Here is a 19,847-nt window from a genome sequence, read left to right on the forward strand (position 1 = left end):
ACTCAGGAGCCTCACCCCTGCACTGAACATTTGTCTGCAGAGACAAATGCTGTAAACATGAAGAGACTGTGAGTTCATTCACACAAACAAAAACTGTGTTATACCCGGGTTTGCAAGCTGTGTGTGCTCCCAATTTTCTTTTGTGTGGAAGCAAGGTTCCACACAACCAAAAACTGGGAGCACACACAGCTCCTAAACCTGGGTATAACACAGTTTTTGACTGTGTGAATGACCTCAACCATTTCCTCAGCAAGCGGTTTCCCTACTCACTGCAAGCAAATTATGTGAATATGAGAACAGCACCAACTATGACAAACTTCTAAGCAGGATGAAGCAAATAAGGTTTAAAAGTTACATGTCTTTAAACCCATGAAATTGAAGGTAACAACCACTTACTTTGCAGCCTCTATAAATCTTATTGCTTTTTCTCTTTCGTCCTGTTGTTTGTACAGGAGGCCCAACTCATACATCGTGTATGGTACTAGATAGTTATCATATTTCAGCTGCTTCTCGCTAAGGAGTCAAGGGGACAATATGTCATTTTTCAGGGGAGCTACAGCAGTTATGCTGAAATTCTACATATCTTAACATTTGCCAATTAAAAACTAGCTGTCTAAGCAAGCTCATGCTTACTTTTATTTTCAGTTCTAAAGCCAAGTTGATGAGAAGCTGTCAAACTCCTCAAAAGGTAATAAACATAGGAAGGCAAGGAAAAGGTGAGGAAGTGTGGCAGAAGGCTCTTGATTTTGCTTTTTCTTTGGCCTTCTTGCTGACATTAAACCCTCAAGCAAAAATTTTCCTCAAGGAAAATTTGCAACACTGGCCTACATACAAACTGGGGAGGGTCAATTCTGTCTCTTCAGAAGCTACATTAAGATTATGGCACAGAATCCTTGTGCTCTAGATTTATGTCTATGCAAAATTATGGAATGGAGCATTGGTTCACTTACTGTGAAGGCTTCTTCTGCTTGCTGCAGTCAAGGACATCTCCTTGTGTTATACCCCTCACAAGCTCCAAGACAGGGTAGTTTTGAAGAGCTACATAGAAAAAACACGCCTACTTGAACCTGAGGGGTATAGCCCCACCCCAGTTCTGTCAGTCCAAGTTACGGAAGGCGTCACAACAAGTGACATGATATAAAAAACAGAGAACACAGTAAAGACAGCAATCATAAGAAGCAACATAAGCTCTAAAACAAAAGAGGACTATGAGTGTCCTTGAAAGAGTGCGTCATTGTGCCTTCCATTTCTTTAGTGCAAGGCAAATCAAAGAAAATACTGCTGACAAAATGTTATCCCAGAAACAGACAAGTGCGCCAAGCCAGGTGGACCATGATGTCCTTGACTCCAGCAACCAGAAGACACCTTCACAGTAAGTGAACCAATGCTTTGTTCTCGGTTGCTGGGGTCAAGAACATCTCCTTGAGACATATCACAGCTTGTAAGTCGCCCAGGGAGGGAGCACCCTTGTCTATTCCTGGGGAAGCACCTGTTGCAGCATTCTTCTTCTAAATGCTGTTTGAGCTGAGTCTATTTTATAATGCCTGGTAAATGTTGACAGGCTCCTCTATGTTGCTGCCCTACAAATCTCCTGTACTGGGGCATTCGTGGAGAATGCAGCTGATGTTGCTGCCGATCTTGTTGAGTGAGCAACTATTTGTGTAGGGGGCCGAAGGAGTTGAGCCTCATACGCCAGTGCTATACAAGCCCTAATCCATCTGGCAATGGTAGACGACGGCACCGCTGTTCCTATAGATCCAGGAAGAAAAAAGACAAACAGAGAATCCATTGTTCTGAAAGATGCCGGTCATTTTATGTACTTCTTAAGACAGCGTCGCACGTCCAACTGTTATGCATTGGATGTGGGCAGAATGATGGCAAAAAAAATGTCCTCAGATTGATGAAAGGAGGACGCCACCTTTATATGCACGAAGGGATCCAGAATGAAGCGTGCAGACTCTTGTTGAAAAATACAATACAATTTGTGAATTGAAAGTGCCTGTAGTTCCAATACCCTTCTGGCAGACATATAGCAATCAAGAATGCCAATTTAAAGGACAAACCATTGCAAACCTCTTAGATGAAACCTTGTCCATGGAACAGCCTCCAGTGTGGTAAGTAACTCCTCACCAGTGTGGTAAGTAACACTGATGGTGCTGTGATTACCTCCCTGATCTCTGAGGTAATGGTCACGAACCAATCCTGGGGCAAGAACAGACAGTCCTCCACTGTGTCTATAATCACACCCAGGTGTTGCAGCCTGTGTGATGGGATCAGTTGACTCTTTTCTTGGTTGATCAGGAACCCATGTTCCTTTAGTGTTGACAGGTTGCGCTCCGCTGTCATCTGTGATTTTGACTGGATCAAAGGGTCGTCCAAATATGCAAATATCCAGTTTCCCTACGGACATAGATGTGCCATGACCGGAGCTAGCATCTTTGTGAAGATGCGAGTTGCCAATGGTAGCTCAAATGGAAGAGCTGCGTATCGGTGAGACCTCCCTGTGTACTTGAATCTGAGGAGATGGCGGCTGCTCTGATGAATGGACAGATGCAGGTAGGCCTCCTTCAAATCTATGTGAAATCCAGATGGTGAAGTGATCAAATCAAGAAGTCCAGATGGTGAAGTGATCCCGCCACCGAGCATATCGACTCTATCCTGAAGCATTTGTGTTTTACCCATTTGTTTAGCTACTTTATGTCTAAAACAACTCTTATTAATCTATCCTTTTTTGGGACAGTGAACAAGATAGAATAGATGCCCCTCACCTCCTGACCTAGTGGGACTCACTCCACCGCTCCATGTCCTCCAAATGTCGGATTGCCCATTTGAACAACATTTAGGACCGATCTGTCCATTGTGGAGCACTCCCCTGCGTGGAAGTAGTCCAACAGGCAGCCTCCGAGCCTGGTGGTCTCTGAGTCATTGTTATGGTCTGGAGTGCTTGCTTTGGTTGAAAGGCTGCTTGGAGTTTCTGAAACCCCTGGAAGTAGATTGTTGGAAGTTCCAGGAGCTGCATTGTGCCCTGAAATCTCTGTCCTGGCCCCTGGCTTCTGTCCAGCCCTCAAAAGGGCTGGAACTACTGAAAGGACTTCCTGAAAAACGTTCTCCAGCTTACGGGGTGAGGACAGCAGAGTCTTTCATGTGTCTTTTGATTCAACCAATACATCTTTGAGATCAGCTTCACCAAACAACTTAGTGCTGGTCATATGGCACTGCCATAAAGTTATTCTTTGATGTGGAGTCCACTTGCCAAATATTTAACCACAAGTGTCTCTTTCCTACTATAGATGCTGCTGATGCTCTCGCGGAAAATCTAATTGAGTCCAGTGTAGCATCCGCCACAAATGCCTGTGCCTTTTGAATCTTTACTAATTGTTGCCTCATTTTTACTGGATGAGATGGCAGGTTGTTATTTAGATAATACACCCACAAAAGTGATGCTCTAGCCACCATGGAAGCCACTGCAGCTGAGCATGTGGATAATGAAGAATTATCATGCACTCTTCTGTGCAAATTCTGCCTTTTTATCTGTGGGATCCTTTAGGGGGACCTCTCCATCCCTAGGTACCACAGAACCAGATATGAGTTGTGCCACTGATGCATCTGCATTTGGTGTTTTTAACAAGTCTGATGGCTCTTGCTGAAAGGAATAAAAATGGTTTGCTAGGGCTACTGGCTTCCTATTTTTTGCCGGTAACAGCCACTTTTGCTTAACTACCTCTGTAAAGACTTCAGGTACCGATAGTAGGATGTCTCTAGGTTTTGTCCTGGGAAAAACCAAGTCCCCTCTAGCAGATGGTGCCTACTCTGGTGCCAACCTTTGATTGTAGCCCAATTGCAGCCATTACTCTAGACATAAGAGGGTTAAAGTCCTCTGACACAAATAAACACTGTAAGACATTGCCAGATTCAGGATCTCCCTCCCACCCACTGACCATTCACCCTCCTCCTTGTCAAGGCCAATGTCAGGGTCACGACTTTCTCCATCTGGTCTATTTGCCTCATCCTCAGGATCAGCCCCTAAATCAATCAATGGAGTTGCTATGGGCTTACGTTTTTCAGGCACCAAGGGCCTGGGGTTAAGTACATTTGGGTCCCCAGAGTCCTGTCCTGATAACTCAGAGGAATGCTGATCCTTAGATCTTTGTTTTGAAATTCTGGAACTAGTGCCTTCCTTAGAATGACAGTTTGTAATATGCTTTCTTTTTGCCTTTTTAGGTGGCGGGCTAGCCGAATCAGAAGAGGAGGAATCATCAGAAGAACAAGAAAGCCTCTTTCTTTCTTTTTTTTAATTTACTTTTTTTCTGGGGCCTGGTCTGGTGGATTGTGTCCACAATAGCATTCCTGAACCAGGCCTGCCACTCAGGGGGGACTGCCCTTGGTACAGCTGGAACCGATAAGGAAGGACTGGCTTGTGGGCTGCCCTCCCTGACAAGAGCTCTCCTTGGCTTACTGACTTGTTGATCCTTGCTTTGGTCCTGGATGCCCCGTTACCTCATATGCTAGGGTTGGCTTTGTAATGACCCGCTTTGAGGTCTCTCCATGTCCTTGCAGCTGCTCTGCCTTTCGCATCCAAACAGCACTTTTTGCAGCCGCTCACACCATTTTTGCATTTCCTGCTGCCGTGCCTACCTTTTCTGATGCTCCTTATTTCAACCAAGGTGGGAGGGGGCTTGGGCAAGAGAATCGCCACTGCTCCTCATGAGCACCGATTGCGCCCTGGGGCATTCCTCTGTCTCTTCTCCCCTGCCTAAGATGTGCCGGGCTGCTGAGCTGCGAGTCTCACAAACTGAAGGCGAGAAACTTGAGGCGACCGTGGTGGCATTCGGCCTGGGCAGCTTCAAAGTGGCCGGTGCTGATGCCTGCTGTGGGGGCGATCCTAGAGGGAGTGAACCTAGAGCCCTGGTTGCCTCTGGAAAGCTTCGGTGTCCCTTTCCCTTAGGGACAAGAATGAACTTATAATTTCCTATGTGCTCCATTGCAGAGAGGGAGGGAGTAGCGGGAGAAGGTGCACAGAGAAAGGAGAAGGCTTGAATCGATAAGTAAGGATCCTTTTTTTAAAAAAGAAGTAAAGAGTAGATTAAAGAAAGTTGTGAGAATCTAGGAGAGATTTTAGAAGATTTAAGTGAAAATAGGAGTAATAGTAGACAAAGTGAAGGAGAGAAGTTTTTAAGCTGCCAGGAGCTGTGCAGGAAAGAAAGAACTGGGGCGGGGCTATCACCCTCAGGCTCAAGTAGGTGTGTTTTTCCTATGTAGCTATTCAAAATTGTCTTGCCTTGGAGCTCGTGAAGGGTATAATCTAAGGAGTTGTCCTTGACTCCAGCAACCAAGAAAGGGAATGTTCCTAAGCATTTTCTGATATTGCAGAGTATCAACAAATCTTTAAATTATGCTTCCGGTTTTTACCTTTGAATAACTTGATTGAAGCAGAGCTCTGCTTGCAGGAGTCTTCCTAAATGTTTCAAACACAAACCTTTCAGCAGCTGTAATAGGCAGACGTCATCCATGTAGTATTCGTTGTGATCTTAAAATAAAGTAGCACTAGGTTTCAAACTACAGTAATGATGGATATGAAAATATCTGCTGTAAGAAATTTCAAATAGCAATATTGGCTATCTCCAGTTTCATTTACAGTGGGCCTATTCAACAATAGCCTCACTGTATTTGAATCAACAAATACAGTGGGTCCATTCAGGCTGGTCAACTCTTTCTTCACATAATATATATGAGGTATTCCCAACAAGATTCATTGCTCATCCTCCATGGTAGCCTTTATAACATTAAATTAAACTACTACTTACAAGTTTCATTTTTTAAAGCAGTCTCTTCTTTTTCAATTGTTACTAGTAAATTCTCAGTGAGGTCAGTTCGCTTGCCAACAATAGAAAAGCCGTTCCATACGTACATCATTTCCTGGGCCGCGGGTGAGAGGGAAGTACCAAGAAAAAAAACAACACACACACACACACAAATTAATATGAACAATAAGCTAAACTTGAGACTGTATTTTGACATTTTGTCAGAAAGTTACTCTTCTAGAAACAAAAAGAACAGGTTATTTTAAACCAATTTGCTTGTGGTCAGTGATGATTAAGTGCAGTTATGAGGTTGTAAAGTGGAATGCTTTTATCATACAAACATCTAACCATGCATTCAGCCCACACTCCCTTTGCTTATTGGAACAAAAAGTTGGTTATCTCCAATTTTTATATGCAATGATGCATATATGCATATTTCTTGAAAACTTTAAAAGTATTTTGTTATTTAAGACATCATCACCATGCATAATTAGTGTCAGATTTTAAGTAAAAAGTACTTCCTACAGTATTTGTGAACCACATTATGTTGAAACCTGGTAATGGAAAGCCAGTTCAGAGATGATCTTGTGATCTAGGAAAGGCTATTGGAATGGCCCTTGATGATGAAATATATTGTTTCATTAAAATGTGTAATCTCCACAACTTACTAAAAGGTTTGTACATGGACAGGACAGGACAGAACAAGTAGAGAAGTGTTAATAACTTTCTTAGTAGTGTGGGGGGGGGGGAGAGTGTGCAATACAACAAAGTTGCGTGTACCTAGAGCTACTTAATGAAGTTGTACCTCTCAATGCCTTGAGGCATCTATAGTCACCACGTAATAAAAAGTTAAGACAAGACAAATAGCTAAGAATTATTTGACAAAGCCCTGTGAAAATATATCTGCCTTATGTTAGTCACATGAACACACACACACACACACACACACACACACACACACACAGTCACTCAAAAGATTATTGAAGTAAGTCTGCTATAAATACCAGAGCAGGTACTATGAGCTTCACAGGCTGAGAGCTGCCATAGCGCCGGGCTTTCCTCACAGCAAACTTTTCAGTTGGGATAGATTTCCCTGCAATTCTTTGTTTCAGGCCTTCCACTTGCCTGCAAGACAGAAAACAGTGAAGTTTTCTTGAGTCAGAGAAATAGGATTTCAAAAGTGATACATCAGAGTATCTACTCACAAGATCCTTGGTCTACCTTGGTCTAGGTAAAGAGTTTCCTAATTTGTGATTAGTTTACCCATATCTTAAAATCTAACTTTCTCTAACCTGGTTCACGCAGATGGCCAATGTGCATGTGTGGCAGCCCCCAAAATGGCCGACGTGCACACACAGAGGGCCAAAATGGCCCTGAAATGGGCCAAAACAGGCTGAAGGCCCGGGGGAGGGGGAGTTGCTGGAGACCCCCCGCAGCCATTGTAATACCTCCCAAGGCCACCAAGGCCTTGGAGGCAATAATTCACCATTAAATAACAACAATTTTACCACCCTCCACGAACTGGGCCCAAACCAGTTGAACTTGAACCGAACCTGGCTCCAGTGTGCACGAACCAAACTGGACCCAGTTCAGCTCAAGTCCGGTTCGATTTGAGCCAAACCGGGTTTTCCTGTTTTATGCCCACCCCATGCACTACCCCATAATCCATGTACAATGGATCATGACAAAGTTCTGCAAGTGACACTAAGTCCCAATCTCTATGCCTGACTGGTTAAGAGTCATACATAAAAGTTCCACCACTAAAAGTGTAGTTTTGAAAAAGAGAGAGGCTTTTCACTGGGAGGAGAAGAGTCAGAAATCACCCATCTTGGGTAAAATGCCTTGTAACTTTGTAAGACTCACAGGTGTCTCAGCAGCTATGTTAGATTTACGTTTTGTTTCTTCTCTAAATTGTATTTCTCTATCGATGATTTTGTTTCTCTGTGTTTACCAGGAAAAATATCGTTTTTGTTTTTAATGCTTTAAAAGATATTCTGCAGGCACAATAGTATGTCCATGTACTTGGTGTGTGTTGTATTACTGGCTTGAAGAGGAGTAACTATTCACTGACCCTGCACTCAGAAAAAGTGGGGGAGTAGTAGTGTGCACGGATCGGTTCGGAGGCCATTCTACTGGCCTCCGAACCGGTCCGGACAAGGGGTGGTTTTAATTCGGGAGGGTTAGGGTGGGGGGGTCCATTAAGGGCGGGGGGGGCTTTACTCACCCCTCCCGCGCTTTGCTGCTTCGGCGCCATAATTAGTTTAAAAAATGCGCCGCAGAATCCCTCGCCGCTCCGGGGCTCCTTGACTTCAAAATCGGGTGGCAGGATACTTCCCTGCCGCCCCCAAAGCCCCCTCAAGCCATTTGAGCTCTTTAAATCTCGCCCCGGACCGAGTGCTAAAGCGCTCGGGCGGGCGGCGGGGAGATGTCCGTCCGTCCGCCCGCCCCCTTCCCTGCCTTCTGCGAAGTGCAGGGAGCCTTCTGCGCGCGTGTGCGCAGAAGCAGGGAAGGGGGCGGGCGGACGGAAGGACATCTCCCCACCGCCCGCCCAAGCGCTTTAGCACTCGGTCCGGGGCGAGATTTAAAGAGCTCAAATGGCTTGAGGGGGCTTTGGGGGCGGCAGGGAAGTATCCTGCCGCCCGATTTTGAAGTCAAGGAGCCCCGGAGCGGCGAGGGATTCTGCGGCGCATTTTTTAAACTAATTATGGCGCCGAAGCAGCAAAGCGCGGGAGGGGTGAGTAAAGCCCCCCCGCCCTTAATGGACCCCCCCACCCCAGTGCCGAGCCGCAGGTCCGCGGTCCGGTGCACACCCCTATGGGGGAGGGCATCACAGACCTTCATCTACCTAAACCTTCTCTACTTTGTATAAATCAACCACAGGGATGATAAGGCAGTGAAGTTTGTCAGAACTTACAAGACTGGTGTAAAACTGGGTGGTCAGACTTCTCCAGGTGAACAATTATACCAGGGAAAACAACGGAAACCTTCAAGTACATCAAATCAAAATGATACACATAGTTGTCATAGTCAATCAGAACATATTACCTGAACAAAGCTACAATGTCTTCTCCTGTTGTTTTTACATCTGCTTCTGGAAGCATACACAAAATTGCAGCTTTCTGAAATACATATATTGCCTACATAAAAGAAAACAAAATATTCAGACCATTTATCATTGTTGCAACACATTTGTTCTGGTCTCTAGAACATGTAGCAAGGCTTATGACTTCATAAGTTCTTCAGTATGTGATATCTATGGTGTCACATAGATATTTCTGGTATCATATGGTATTTCTAAGTAGCACAGTAAGGCAGTTTCCTTTCTAAAATGATTTGATTAAGCTAAAAAGAGTGAGATCCATAGTATTTCAATCATCAGCATAATTTATACAATTTTTAAATGAAAAGGTGGTATACACAGGTGAAACTCGGAAAATTAGAATATCGTGCAAAAGTCCATTAATTTCAGTAATGCAAATTAAAATGTGAAACTGATATATGAGACAGACGCATTACATGCAAAGCGAGATAAGTCAAGCCTTAGTTTGTTATAATTGTGATGATCATGGCGTACAGTTCATGAAAACCCCAAATCCACAATCCCAGAAAATCAGAATATTACATGGAACCAATAAGACAAGGATTGAAGAATAGAACAATATCGGACCTCTAAAAAGTATAAGCATGCATATGTATTCAGTACTTGGTTTGGGCCCCTTTTGCAGCAATTACTGCCTCAATGCGGCGTGGCATGGATGCTATCAGCCTGTGGCACTGATGAGGTATTATGGAAGACCAGGATGCTTCATTAGCGGCCTTCAGCAATTCTGCATTGTTTGGTCTCATGTCTCTCATCCTTCTCTTGGCAATGCCCCATAGATTCTCTATGGGGTCAGGTCAGGCGAGTTTGCTGGCCAATCAAGCACAGTACACTGTATACTTTTCAGAGGTCCAATATTGTTCTATTCTTCAATCCTTGTCTTCTTGGTTCCATGTAATATTCTAATTTTCTGGGATTGTGGATTTGGGGTTTTCATGAGCTGTACGCCATGATCATCACAATTATAACAAATTAAGGCTTGACTTATCTCGCTTTGCATGTAATGCGTCTGTCTCATATATCAGTTTCACCTTTTAATTTGCATTACTGAAATTAATGGACTTTTGCACGATATTCTAATTTTCCGAGTTTCACCTGTAGTTATAAAAGTAAATATGAAACCAGTTAACCTTTTGTAATCTGCAGAAGATTAGAACAAGACCCCCATATGGAAACTACAGAAAGGTCTTTCCTACTGAGACACTCCAGGCAGCAGGAGTGATGCTGAAAAGCTCCTGGAAAATGGGACCAGTTGTACAGCCAAAAACTATAGAACATCTCGCTATTTATTCTATGGAACATCTTATTATTTACTGTTATCCTTCTATTCTCCCAAGGAGTTCAGAGCAACATACATTAGAGGAAGATTTCAAAAATTCTTTGCATTACTTATTTATTTTAATCTTACAGGAGAACTCCTCTGGAAAGCGAGCATCAGTTGTAACTATGAAGTGCTCTCACAGCTTCACAGCAATATTTGATCACCCATTTACCTTTGACCACCTGCTTTCTTTGCAAAGCAGATCTGCATACCGATATGCTTGAAGCCACTTCTGCTGGAAGGAGTAGCACCACATCAGCTCCCAGTAGCAGAGGTGATGTATCTGTTTCCACTCTTGCTGAGCAGCAATGCATTCCTGAAATGTTACCTGAGCCTAGAATTCAGTCACATTAAAGATGTGTCAGTTATGTTTATAATGCAACTTCATTCTATTTGAATGAAGTTTCTCATTCCAGTTATGGACTTCTCTTTAATAAAGCTGGCTATAGAAGATACCAATCTAATTATGTTTATGACTAGCAAACCTATGTGCAGTTATGACTAGCCTACAACTTCAAATAATAAATAACTGAAATTCACTGAGGGCAGGGGAAGGGGGAGAAAAATAGGGTGATCTCCTGATCCAGCTTTAAAGGCCAATATTTAAAAAGGGTTTAATAGCTCCAATTCACCAGATAGGAACTTAAGCCAGGACATACCCAATTTGTTTAAATGTATGAGTTTCAAAGTGCAAGAAGAGTCTCCATAGCACAGACAATTAGTTTGAACTTTGGAGCCATCAGTAGAATTTAAATTCATTGAGCCAAAAAACAGACACAATTGGGACTGTGCCCTTCTCTACCTGTCACTGTAGTTGAGATAACTGAGTGGGAAGGAAGAGGATACACATATTCTTCAGGAGGGGCTTGTTGTCACATATGAAAAGTTTATTGTGAACTTCAAAGTAAGTAGTGCCTCCCTGTAGGGATGTGCATGGAAACGGTGGGGGCTGGATGGCTTTAAGGGCAGGAGAGGGCGCACTTCCCCCACTGGAACGCAATTCCCTAAAAGCCCAGTGAGGCAGCAGCATACCTCTCTGCCACCTGGTTCCAATGTTTACCGGATGTAACCAGAAGTAGTAGCTGCGACTGCGCTCATTGCGCACACCCGATATGTGCAAGAGCGCATGCACAATGCATGCAGTCATAGCTACTACTTCTGGTTATATCCAGTAAACATCGGAACAGGGCAGCAGGGAGGTACGCTGCCGCCCCGACCGGCTTTTAGGGAATCGTGTTCCAGCGGGGGAAATGTAGCGGGGGGGGAGTGCATTCTTAAAGCCCTTAAAGCCACCCCACCCCTCGCCATCAAACTTTCGAGCCGGCCAGGTTTTGAACCGGTTCGGAGGCCTGTAAAAGACTCATCCCTACCTCCCTGTAGACTCCCCCCCTTCCTCTTAAATGTAATATATAAGAGTGCGCAATGACAGATGGCATATTGATTTTTACTTATTATTTAACACTGGGGTGCTTTCAACAGCCCCCCCCCGCCACTAAATTTAGCTTATTAACAACATTTGACAGCAGTCCACAAGGTGCTGTAGCAGGTGATTGAAGCTGGATTGTAACCTGTTGAATTTCTGTCAAGGCACTTACTATAGTAGGTGGCATTTTGGGAGAGCACTATGCCCTATATAGCAAGGATAGCCAAACTTGGCTCTCCAGCTGGATTTGAACTACAACTCCCATCATTCCCAACCACAGTAAATTGTGGCTGGGTGTGGTGGGAATTGTGGTTCAACAGCCAGAGAGCCAAGATTGCCTATTCCTGTCTTATAGATGTACCAAGCAAGAATACATAACCTGCATGATTTGGGGAACTGCACTGTTGGATTTCTGCCTGGATGAATCCCTCCTGAGCCCACTGTCAGTTTGAAGGATGAAGGCAAAGTGGGAGCATGGAGCCCCATTTGTAAAGACAGCATAATATATGAGTCTGTATGAAATCTCATATACATAGCATGTATCTTACACAGCATGAAGATTAAGGCAATCATCTTAACTTGTAATTTCTTTACTTTTTAGAGCACAAGTGAAAAATGTAAGCACCTTAACTCAACCAAAGGGTTGTGTGAGATTGCTCTAATTTATTGGATACTTTATTATTATATTCATTGACCAAAACATAAACAAACTGTACCATACACCAATAATGAAACAGAGTGAAATAAAATACAAGTGTACCTCAACTAACTTATAAACAGTTCGGGCCTCCCATCACACTAGACAGAGAGCTACGCATTTATTGCGTCATTTATTGGATATTAACTTCACACTAATACTGACTATACCTTGCACCAATGAGCAGCTTCCCGACTAAGTAACTCAGGAATTGCTCTATAGGGCTACCTATTACTCTGCTCAGGAGTAATTTAATCTGAATGCTGCCCTATATTCACAAGACTATTCACAATGAACTTAACAAGATTTATAACAAACAGTGAAATTAGACACAGTAAACTTCCATTGGTTTCAGTGAATCCATTATTCTCATTCACACAGGTTAAAAAACCCCCAAGTATGAGTAGTGTAAAACTCTTGAAAAACTAAAACATCAAAGTAGCATCAGTATTAGATTTTATTGTAAAAGGGAAAAATCTATTACCTTTTCAAAATTTCCTTTTAATATGTCTATTCTGGCATCATAAAACAGAATGATGGCACCCTTGAGAAATAGAAAAACAACAAATTACAACCTTTTAATTGTAGGTAAAATAATTACTTTATAAAATGATGGGGGGAAAGTAGGAAAAACACCTTTGGAAACTTCTGGAGGTAAGGCTGAAGAAGGGTCTCTGCTTCTAAGAGATTGGCTTCCCCTGTTCCTGTAAAAATAACAGCATGCTCTTTTAGTACCGAAAGTATATTAGAGCTGATATTGTGCAGATGAATCTGTACAGACTATTTACAGACTACTGAACTACTATCAACAAGTCTCACAGAAAGTGAAGCTAGAAACGGAGAAGAATGCCCAATGCCTACCTCTAAAAAATTTTATTTTTATTTTTTATTTTTAAAAATGAGATTTTAAAAAATCATCTAAGCTTTTCAGCATATAACAACAGGTTGCTTACCTGTAACTGAGGTTCTTCTAGTGGTCATCTGTTCGTTCATACTGGTGGGTTTCACACATGCATAGAAGCTCCATCTGGGTACCTTCCAAAGCTCTTAATCCCTGCTAGTGATCTGGTGGGAAGCTCTGGCCCCTTCAGTAGCACAGCATCTCTCTCCCCTCAGTTTGGTTGTTTGCCAATCTGAAAAAGACTGCAGTGGGGAGGAGGGATAGGTGTGTGAACAAACAGATGACCACTAGAAGAACCTCAGTTACAGATAAACAAACTGTTGCTCTGTTGTTCTTCATCGAGGTCTCTGTTGTTCACATTGGTAGGTTCATTTCCTGGAGGAGGGAGGCAGTCACTGGAAGATGGAATGCAGCACCACTCTGCTGAAGGAAGAATAGATTCAAGCCTTAATATCCAGAGAATAGTAAGTAATGAAGGAGGTAGGTCAGGTTGCATCTAGGTTGCATCTCTGCAGATTACCTCCAATGGCACGTGTTTGTCAAACCCTGTGGATGTGGAAACTGCTTTGGTAGAGTGTGCTCTGATTGGGGCAGGTACAGGCCAATGCTTTCCTAACGTCTAGGGGTATTTAACATCTGATCTGCAGGGGAAATTGGATTAGGAAAACAACACTGGAAGGAGCAGCAGCTGTGATCTATGGAAAGTAGAGACTACCTTCGGCAAGAAAGTGATATCCGGATAGAGCTGAATTTTATTCTTGTGAAAGACCAAATATGGTGCTTGAGGCTCACTAACCCATCTCACTGATGTGATCATGACTAGGAAGATGGTTTTCCATGTAGATTACGCAGCAGGAAATGACTAGACTAGCAAGCCAGAAGTCGCTGGTTGGAATCCCTGCTGGTATGTTTCCCAGACTATGGGAAACACTTCTATCAGGTAGCAGAGATATAGGAAGATGCTTAAAGGCATCATCTCATACTGCGTGGGAGATTACAGGTGGGTTTACCCTCCTGTATTCTACCAAAGACAACCACTGGGCTCTGTGGTTGCCAGGAGTCGACACTATCTCAATGACACACTTTACTTAAGCAGAAGTCACACATCACTAGTGGTTCAAATGGTGTGCACATTAGTTGGGCCATCGGCAGGTCCCAAGGAGAAGATGAAATGGGAGTGTCTGGATACAAGCTGGACAGACTCTTAAGAAAGCACATGATATGCGATTTGAGAAGAGCAAAGAAACTCCTTTTGGACCTAAGTAGGAAGTGAGAGCTGCTGTGCGAACTCTTAAGGAGGAGATTGACAAACCAGATAGCTTCAGATGTAGGATGTACTCAAGGAGTAGTTCTAATGAGGGCGAGCTGAGAGGGAGATCTTTAGACTAAGCACGAGAGGAAAAACATTTCCACTTAAGATGATACATCTTTCTCATTGCAGGTTTTCTGGAAGCTGTTAGGATTTCTTGGAGATGGGACGTTATGCTGGGTTCAAGAGCCAGGTTGCAAATCTCAAGTGGGTCATATCTGAATGCATAATAGACCCCCTCACTCTGCGACAGAAGATTTGGCACTTGAGGTAAGATTTTGCAATCCTCTCTGATCTTCTTCAGCACGCTCAAGATTAACAGTAACAGGGAAAATAGATAACAGAAGCTGCCTTTCTATGGAAGGGTGGAGGCATCTCCTAGAGAATTTGGGTTGCTTCATGCTCACATACAGTATGTCAGGCACTGATGGTTGCTTGAGGACACGATGAGATCTATTCCAGAGTGTCCCATGTCTGGAAGATGCCCGCCAGAATGGCGAGTTCCAGTTGCCACTCATGTGATGTTGACAGTGTCCTGCTTAGAGAGTCTGCCAGGACATTTGCCTGTCCCTGAATATGGATGGCAGAGAGCACATGTCTCTGGCAGTAGCCCAGTTCCAAATTCTTAGGGTCAGAGTCAGGAGCGATTTGAATCCTGTGCCACCCTGTCAGATGACATAGGCCTTAGCAGTGGAGTTGTCAGTCTAAATTACCATGTGCTTGTGTCATAGATGTGGAAGAAACCCCTAGAAAACATTATAAATTGCCAGGAGTTTGAGGTAATTGTTATGAAATTTCTTTGAAAACGGGGACCAATGCCCATTGATCCAATAGTTGGAATAATAGGCTCACCAGCTTGAATCCAATGTGTCTGTCATGATCTGTACACAAACACGTCTGGAAGTGAAGGGTATCCCCATAGTCAGATGGGTATGGCTAGTTCACCATAGCAGGGATCTGGTTGTGATACAGGGAAGAACACCCTCATGGTCTGTTTGTGACACTGAGGGTTGAAATGGTGCAAAAACCATCTCTGAAGGATCCCTATTTGCAGTCATGAATGGGGTTATGCAAAAGTTGCGGAGGCCATCAAGTCTAGTATACCTTTAACTTTTCTCACTGAATGTTGATGAGGAGACACAGAGTCTGTCACCAATAGAACAATGTTGTGAATGCATTGCTTTGGGAGACAGACTTCAGCCTTTACTGAATTGAAAATGAGCCCCATGAACTGAATGATTCTTGTGGGATTCAAGGTGGACATGTCAAAATTGATCTGAAGGCCCAATGCTTCCAGTAAAGAGACTGTTCTCCGAACACCGGCTGCTAGGAAGCATAGTACTGGCTGCAAGGAGCCAGTCATCTAGTTAAGGAAAAATCTGGATGTTCAGATGATAGAGGTATGCAACCATGACCACCATACATTTGGCGAAAACATGTGGGGCTGTGGAGAGTCTAAACAGGAGTGCCTTGAATTGATATGCTGACCTCCCTACCTAGAAGCAGAGAAATCGACAGTGTTTGATTGTATCTGACAATCTGACAGTGTCAGATTGTAATGTGATAGTGCACTTCTTTGAGATCAATTGATGCGAACCAAGTCCCCTCTGAAAGAAGTGCAAAAATGTCCAGAATTGCAATCATGTGGAAACGCTTGTAAAGAATGAAGTGATTGAGATTTCTTAGATTCAGAATAGGGTGAAGCCTGCCATCAGGCTTTGATACTATGATATAAGGGAGAAGAAGCCATTGGTTGATTGAGGGTAAACTGGTTCTATGGTTTTTGGAGCAAAAACTGCACTTCTGCCAGGAGGGATGAATTTGTGGGGAGTAATACTTTCAACATGGACAGGTGGATATTCCAGAAATTTTATGGCATACCAGATGTGAGTCATGGTAAGTACCCACTGGTCATTGTTATATCTTCCCAGGTCGCAAGGTAGGGTTTGAGTCAGCTGCCAGTCCTGGAAATTCATGAGTCATGAATGTTTCTTGTAAGCAGGCTGCTTGCCCTTTCTCTCTACAGGTTTCAATCCAGGGTAAGAGGTCTAATGGAAATGACCCTGTCACTGTGGTCGAAAGGAGTGATCAGAGTTCTGAGACTGGGACAAAGACTTTGAGGTAGAGGGTCTATTCAATTTATAAGGCTTGTTAGGCTTAGGTTGTGAGGACAAAGACTCACAGATCAAGTGGTGTTCTGCAGCTTGTGGACTTTCTCCATGGTTCCATGTGTCTTAGCTACAAAGAGTGCTTCCCCATCAAAAGGAAAGTTCCTCTATTCGTGATTTGGCCTCTGGGGTGAGGCTGGAGGAGTGTAGCCAAGCATGACAGTGTAGTGCTATGGATGCTGCCATAACCTGGGAAGCACAATCAGTTTGATAACTGTTGCTAAGCAAGCTGAAAGGCTTCCTTCCTAATAACATTAGCAAGCTCTCTTTGATCTGGAGAGAGATTATCTAAATAGGGGGCCCAACTTCTCCCAAAGAAAGTTACTATAACAGCCCATACACACCTGATAACTGGCAATTTTCAATTGAAGTGTAGAGGTGGAGTACAGATGGAGCCCAATTGAATCAGGTTTTCTCCCTTCTAGGTCAATAGGGGCAGAGAGCACCCTATGTTTGGAACTTAATTGTGCGACCCAAAGCATCCAATCCCAATAGAATTAGGGATTGGATGCTTTTGCAGGAAGACACAATTGTCCAGCTGTACTCTATAGAAAGATTCAAGTCATTTTGAGATAGGTTGAATGGTGGATAGATTTCCCCAGCCTGATTAAGCTATATGGTTGCAGGCTAAAATTTCTGAGAATGGTCTGACAAAGGATCCAAAATCAACCCCCTTGGAGATAACTATTTCTGTCCCTGATCCTGGGTGTTCAGATCCTGCAGGAGATCAATCACCTTTGGTTTGGTGAGAAGCAGGTCAGATAATATCAGGGTCAGATCCAAAAGAGGAAGATTGCCCCACTCTGGTGGTGTCACCGGCTTCTTTTTCCGTATCTCAGGCAGAGAGTGCAACAAAGGAGTGGCAGAAGGCTGTAAAGGCTTAGGGATGGAAGGTGTAGGTGGTTAAAGAGGCTTCTTCTTCAGATCTGAATTTAATCTGTGTTTTGGCAAGATACTTTTCTGAAGTGGTTGCAGTACCTAAGAGGCCATTTTTGGTGAACCAGTTCCCTGTGTAACCCGAGACAGTGCTGTTGGTATCGAAGGCAGCGAGGCTAGGGACGCAGCAGCCATTTGCTGTATCGGAGTGGATACTGGAGCCTGAGGAGGGCTCTGTAGTACCGTACCGAGTCCTAGAACCCCCATCAGGGTTGGGTCAGTGTCGGAGGACATTTTGGGAGGATCAGCTAAGGCACAATCCCAAAGAATAGAGTGAAGTCTCTGAGCCCTACTTTTTTGCACTTGCTGTGTGAACTTTACTCAGTGAGGGCAGGCATCGACCTTATGGATCTCCCCTAAGCAAACAAGACAGCATCAATGTCCATCCAAACTAAGGATTTTTGCATGGCAAACAGAGCACTTCTTTAAAACTTGACTAGCCATACAATAGTGCAGCACAGAGAGAAAAAATATAGGATTACCCGAAGGGCAGGGGGGAAGTTTGTGAAATCCCCTTCACAAGGGGGGGGGAAGGGTGGTGGGAGATGAGAGGCAAAATAAAAATGCAAATGAAAAGATAGGAATAAAAATAGAGGATAACTAAATAATAGCAGGGACCCTCCGCCCCTCCGCGCGCGCACACACACACACAATCTTCTTTATATATATTTCTCTAAGGCATACACATCGCTAATCCCATGTGTGGCAGCTCTCGTGAGAATTCACGAGCAGCTGCCTGGATAGTGATGGGAGATGGGGGAGAAAATGGTGGCGATAGTTGGCCGACCAGCTGGCAGGCAAAGAAAATGGTGGCAAATGGCGACAGATGGCAGGTGGGCAAAGATGACAGACAGCGGGGGTGGTGGGGGAAGAAGGTGGTGAGTAGGCAAAAAAGTGGCGGTGGAGGAAGAAAGCAGCAGCGGGCAAACTAGAGGTGCAGATGCTCTGCACTCAGCTCAGCTAGTTTTCTTTTTTAAGGCAGAAAATGAAACAAAGAAAGGCACTTCAAAGTCGGAGCTGTTCTCTCAGCGGTGGACAACAAAAAACTGAGGGGAGAGAAACGCTGTGCTTCTGAAGGGGAGGGGAGCTTCCTGCCAAAATGCTAGCAGGAACTCAGAGCTTTGGAAAGTTACTGAATGAAACTTCTATGCATGTGCGAAGCCCATCAGTTTGAACAACAGAGACCACAACGAGGAACATAACTTATTTCATCAAGAGGCTGGTGCAGACAAGCTCCTCCCAAAAATGCAGCTAGCAAATCAGAAGACAGTCTTAGGTCTCTTCCTCTCCTTAGAATAAATTTATCCCTCCCTTGTTAATTGCTATGAAGTGGTTAATCAGCACCACTGTCAAGGTGAACTAATCCACTTTCTGAAACCACTTCAAGGTGATCCTGGAGGGTAATGCTGCTGAAACTACCACAGAACAAAACAAAACATGCCACATTAAAACACTTACACTAAATACTGAATTAAAATATACAGCATTCCCACATGTAATTTCACCCAAGAGTTTCTTTTTGGTTCTTACCCAGGATCAATGACACATAAGTGTGGTATAGCAGCAAGGTGAAAGTACACAGTATGGCCCGCAGACTGGCACCAGAAGCCCCTTCCCGCAACTGTTGGAGGCCCAGCTCCTATAAAAACCACAAAGCAGAGAAGACACAAAGTGTTCTCATTTCCACTAATATTAATAGATTACAAGGAAAGGAAGACATAAGGGAAGGAAGAAGAAAATAGTAGAGAAGCACTTGTGGCAGCAACTGTGTTTGGAAAATATTTCGGGTATAGAGATGCCTATAAAAAGGATACATTTAAAGACAAATGTAAGGCGCAGCAAGGTGAGTGCCAGAGCCGTGCTGCCACCATGTGGGCTGATGGGGAGAGAGCTGCCACATCTGGAAGCTGCCTGGAGCGGCAGCACTGCAATAAGGACCTGCTAAATTTACATTTAAAGGTGCCTCTTGCCACTGCCCTCATTGGCCCTTGAACCGCCAAATAGGTTCACAGACCTGTGGGCCAGTCCAAATCCAGACCAGAGTGCAAACATTGGGCCGCACAGACCCCTAGTCACAACAGGCACGTTCTTAGCGCATCCCCTTTCTAATCCCATGGGCTGGTAAGGTGTCATCTGAACCAGTGTACAAATGCTTTTCTGCTATGTAACATGGCACACTTGGATTAACAAA

At 43.9% G+C, this 19,847-nt stretch overlaps 1 protein-coding gene and 1 long non-coding RNA gene across 6 annotated transcripts in view; one reads left to right on the forward strand and one right to left on the reverse strand.

Annotated features, from left to right (window-relative positions):
• Positions 1-18,971, forward strand: part of LOC128342923 (uncharacterized) — a 37,230-nt gene extending 18,259 nt beyond the window's left edge. Inside the window, exons 2-6 of one of the 2 annotated variants that reach the window (XR_008315248.1) lie at positions 10,312-10,496; positions 13,610-13,707; positions 14,685-14,822; positions 16,579-16,673; positions 18,639-18,971. This is a non-coding gene — a long non-coding RNA (uncharacterized LOC128342923). Of the gene's footprint in view, positions 1-10,066; positions 10,497-13,609; positions 13,708-14,684; positions 14,823-16,578; positions 16,674-18,638 lie in introns of those variants that run through there. The other variant, XR_008315247.1, reaches the window with a different exon arrangement.
• TTC39B (tetratricopeptide repeat domain 39B) overlaps positions 1-19,847 on the reverse strand; it is a 136,628-nt gene that overhangs the window by 9,963 nt on the left and 106,818 nt on the right. For all 4 annotated transcript variants that reach the window (XM_053291116.1, XM_053291115.1, XM_053291119.1 and 1 more), the window contains 9 exons: positions 19,187-19,295; positions 12,979-13,046; positions 12,827-12,886; positions 10,395-10,556; positions 8,847-8,938; positions 6,806-6,926; positions 5,805-5,916; positions 5,410-5,527; positions 397-513 (listed from right to left, as the gene is read on the reverse strand). In XM_053291116.1, the coding sequence (XP_053147091.1) occupies positions 397-513; positions 5,410-5,527; positions 5,805-5,916; positions 6,806-6,926; positions 8,847-8,938; positions 10,395-10,556; positions 12,827-12,886; positions 12,979-13,046; positions 19,187-19,295 (959 nt within the window). The remainder of the gene's footprint in view (positions 1-396; positions 514-5,409; positions 5,528-5,804; positions 5,917-6,805; positions 6,927-8,846; positions 8,939-10,394; positions 10,557-12,826; positions 12,887-12,978; positions 13,047-19,186; positions 19,296-19,847) is intronic.

Source organism: Hemicordylus capensis, chromosome 2, assembly GCF_027244095.1.
Source record: "Hemicordylus capensis ecotype Gifberg chromosome 2, rHemCap1.1.pri, whole genome shotgun sequence".
Taxonomy (NCBI): Eukaryota; Metazoa; Chordata; class Lepidosauria; order Squamata; family Cordylidae; genus Hemicordylus; species Hemicordylus capensis.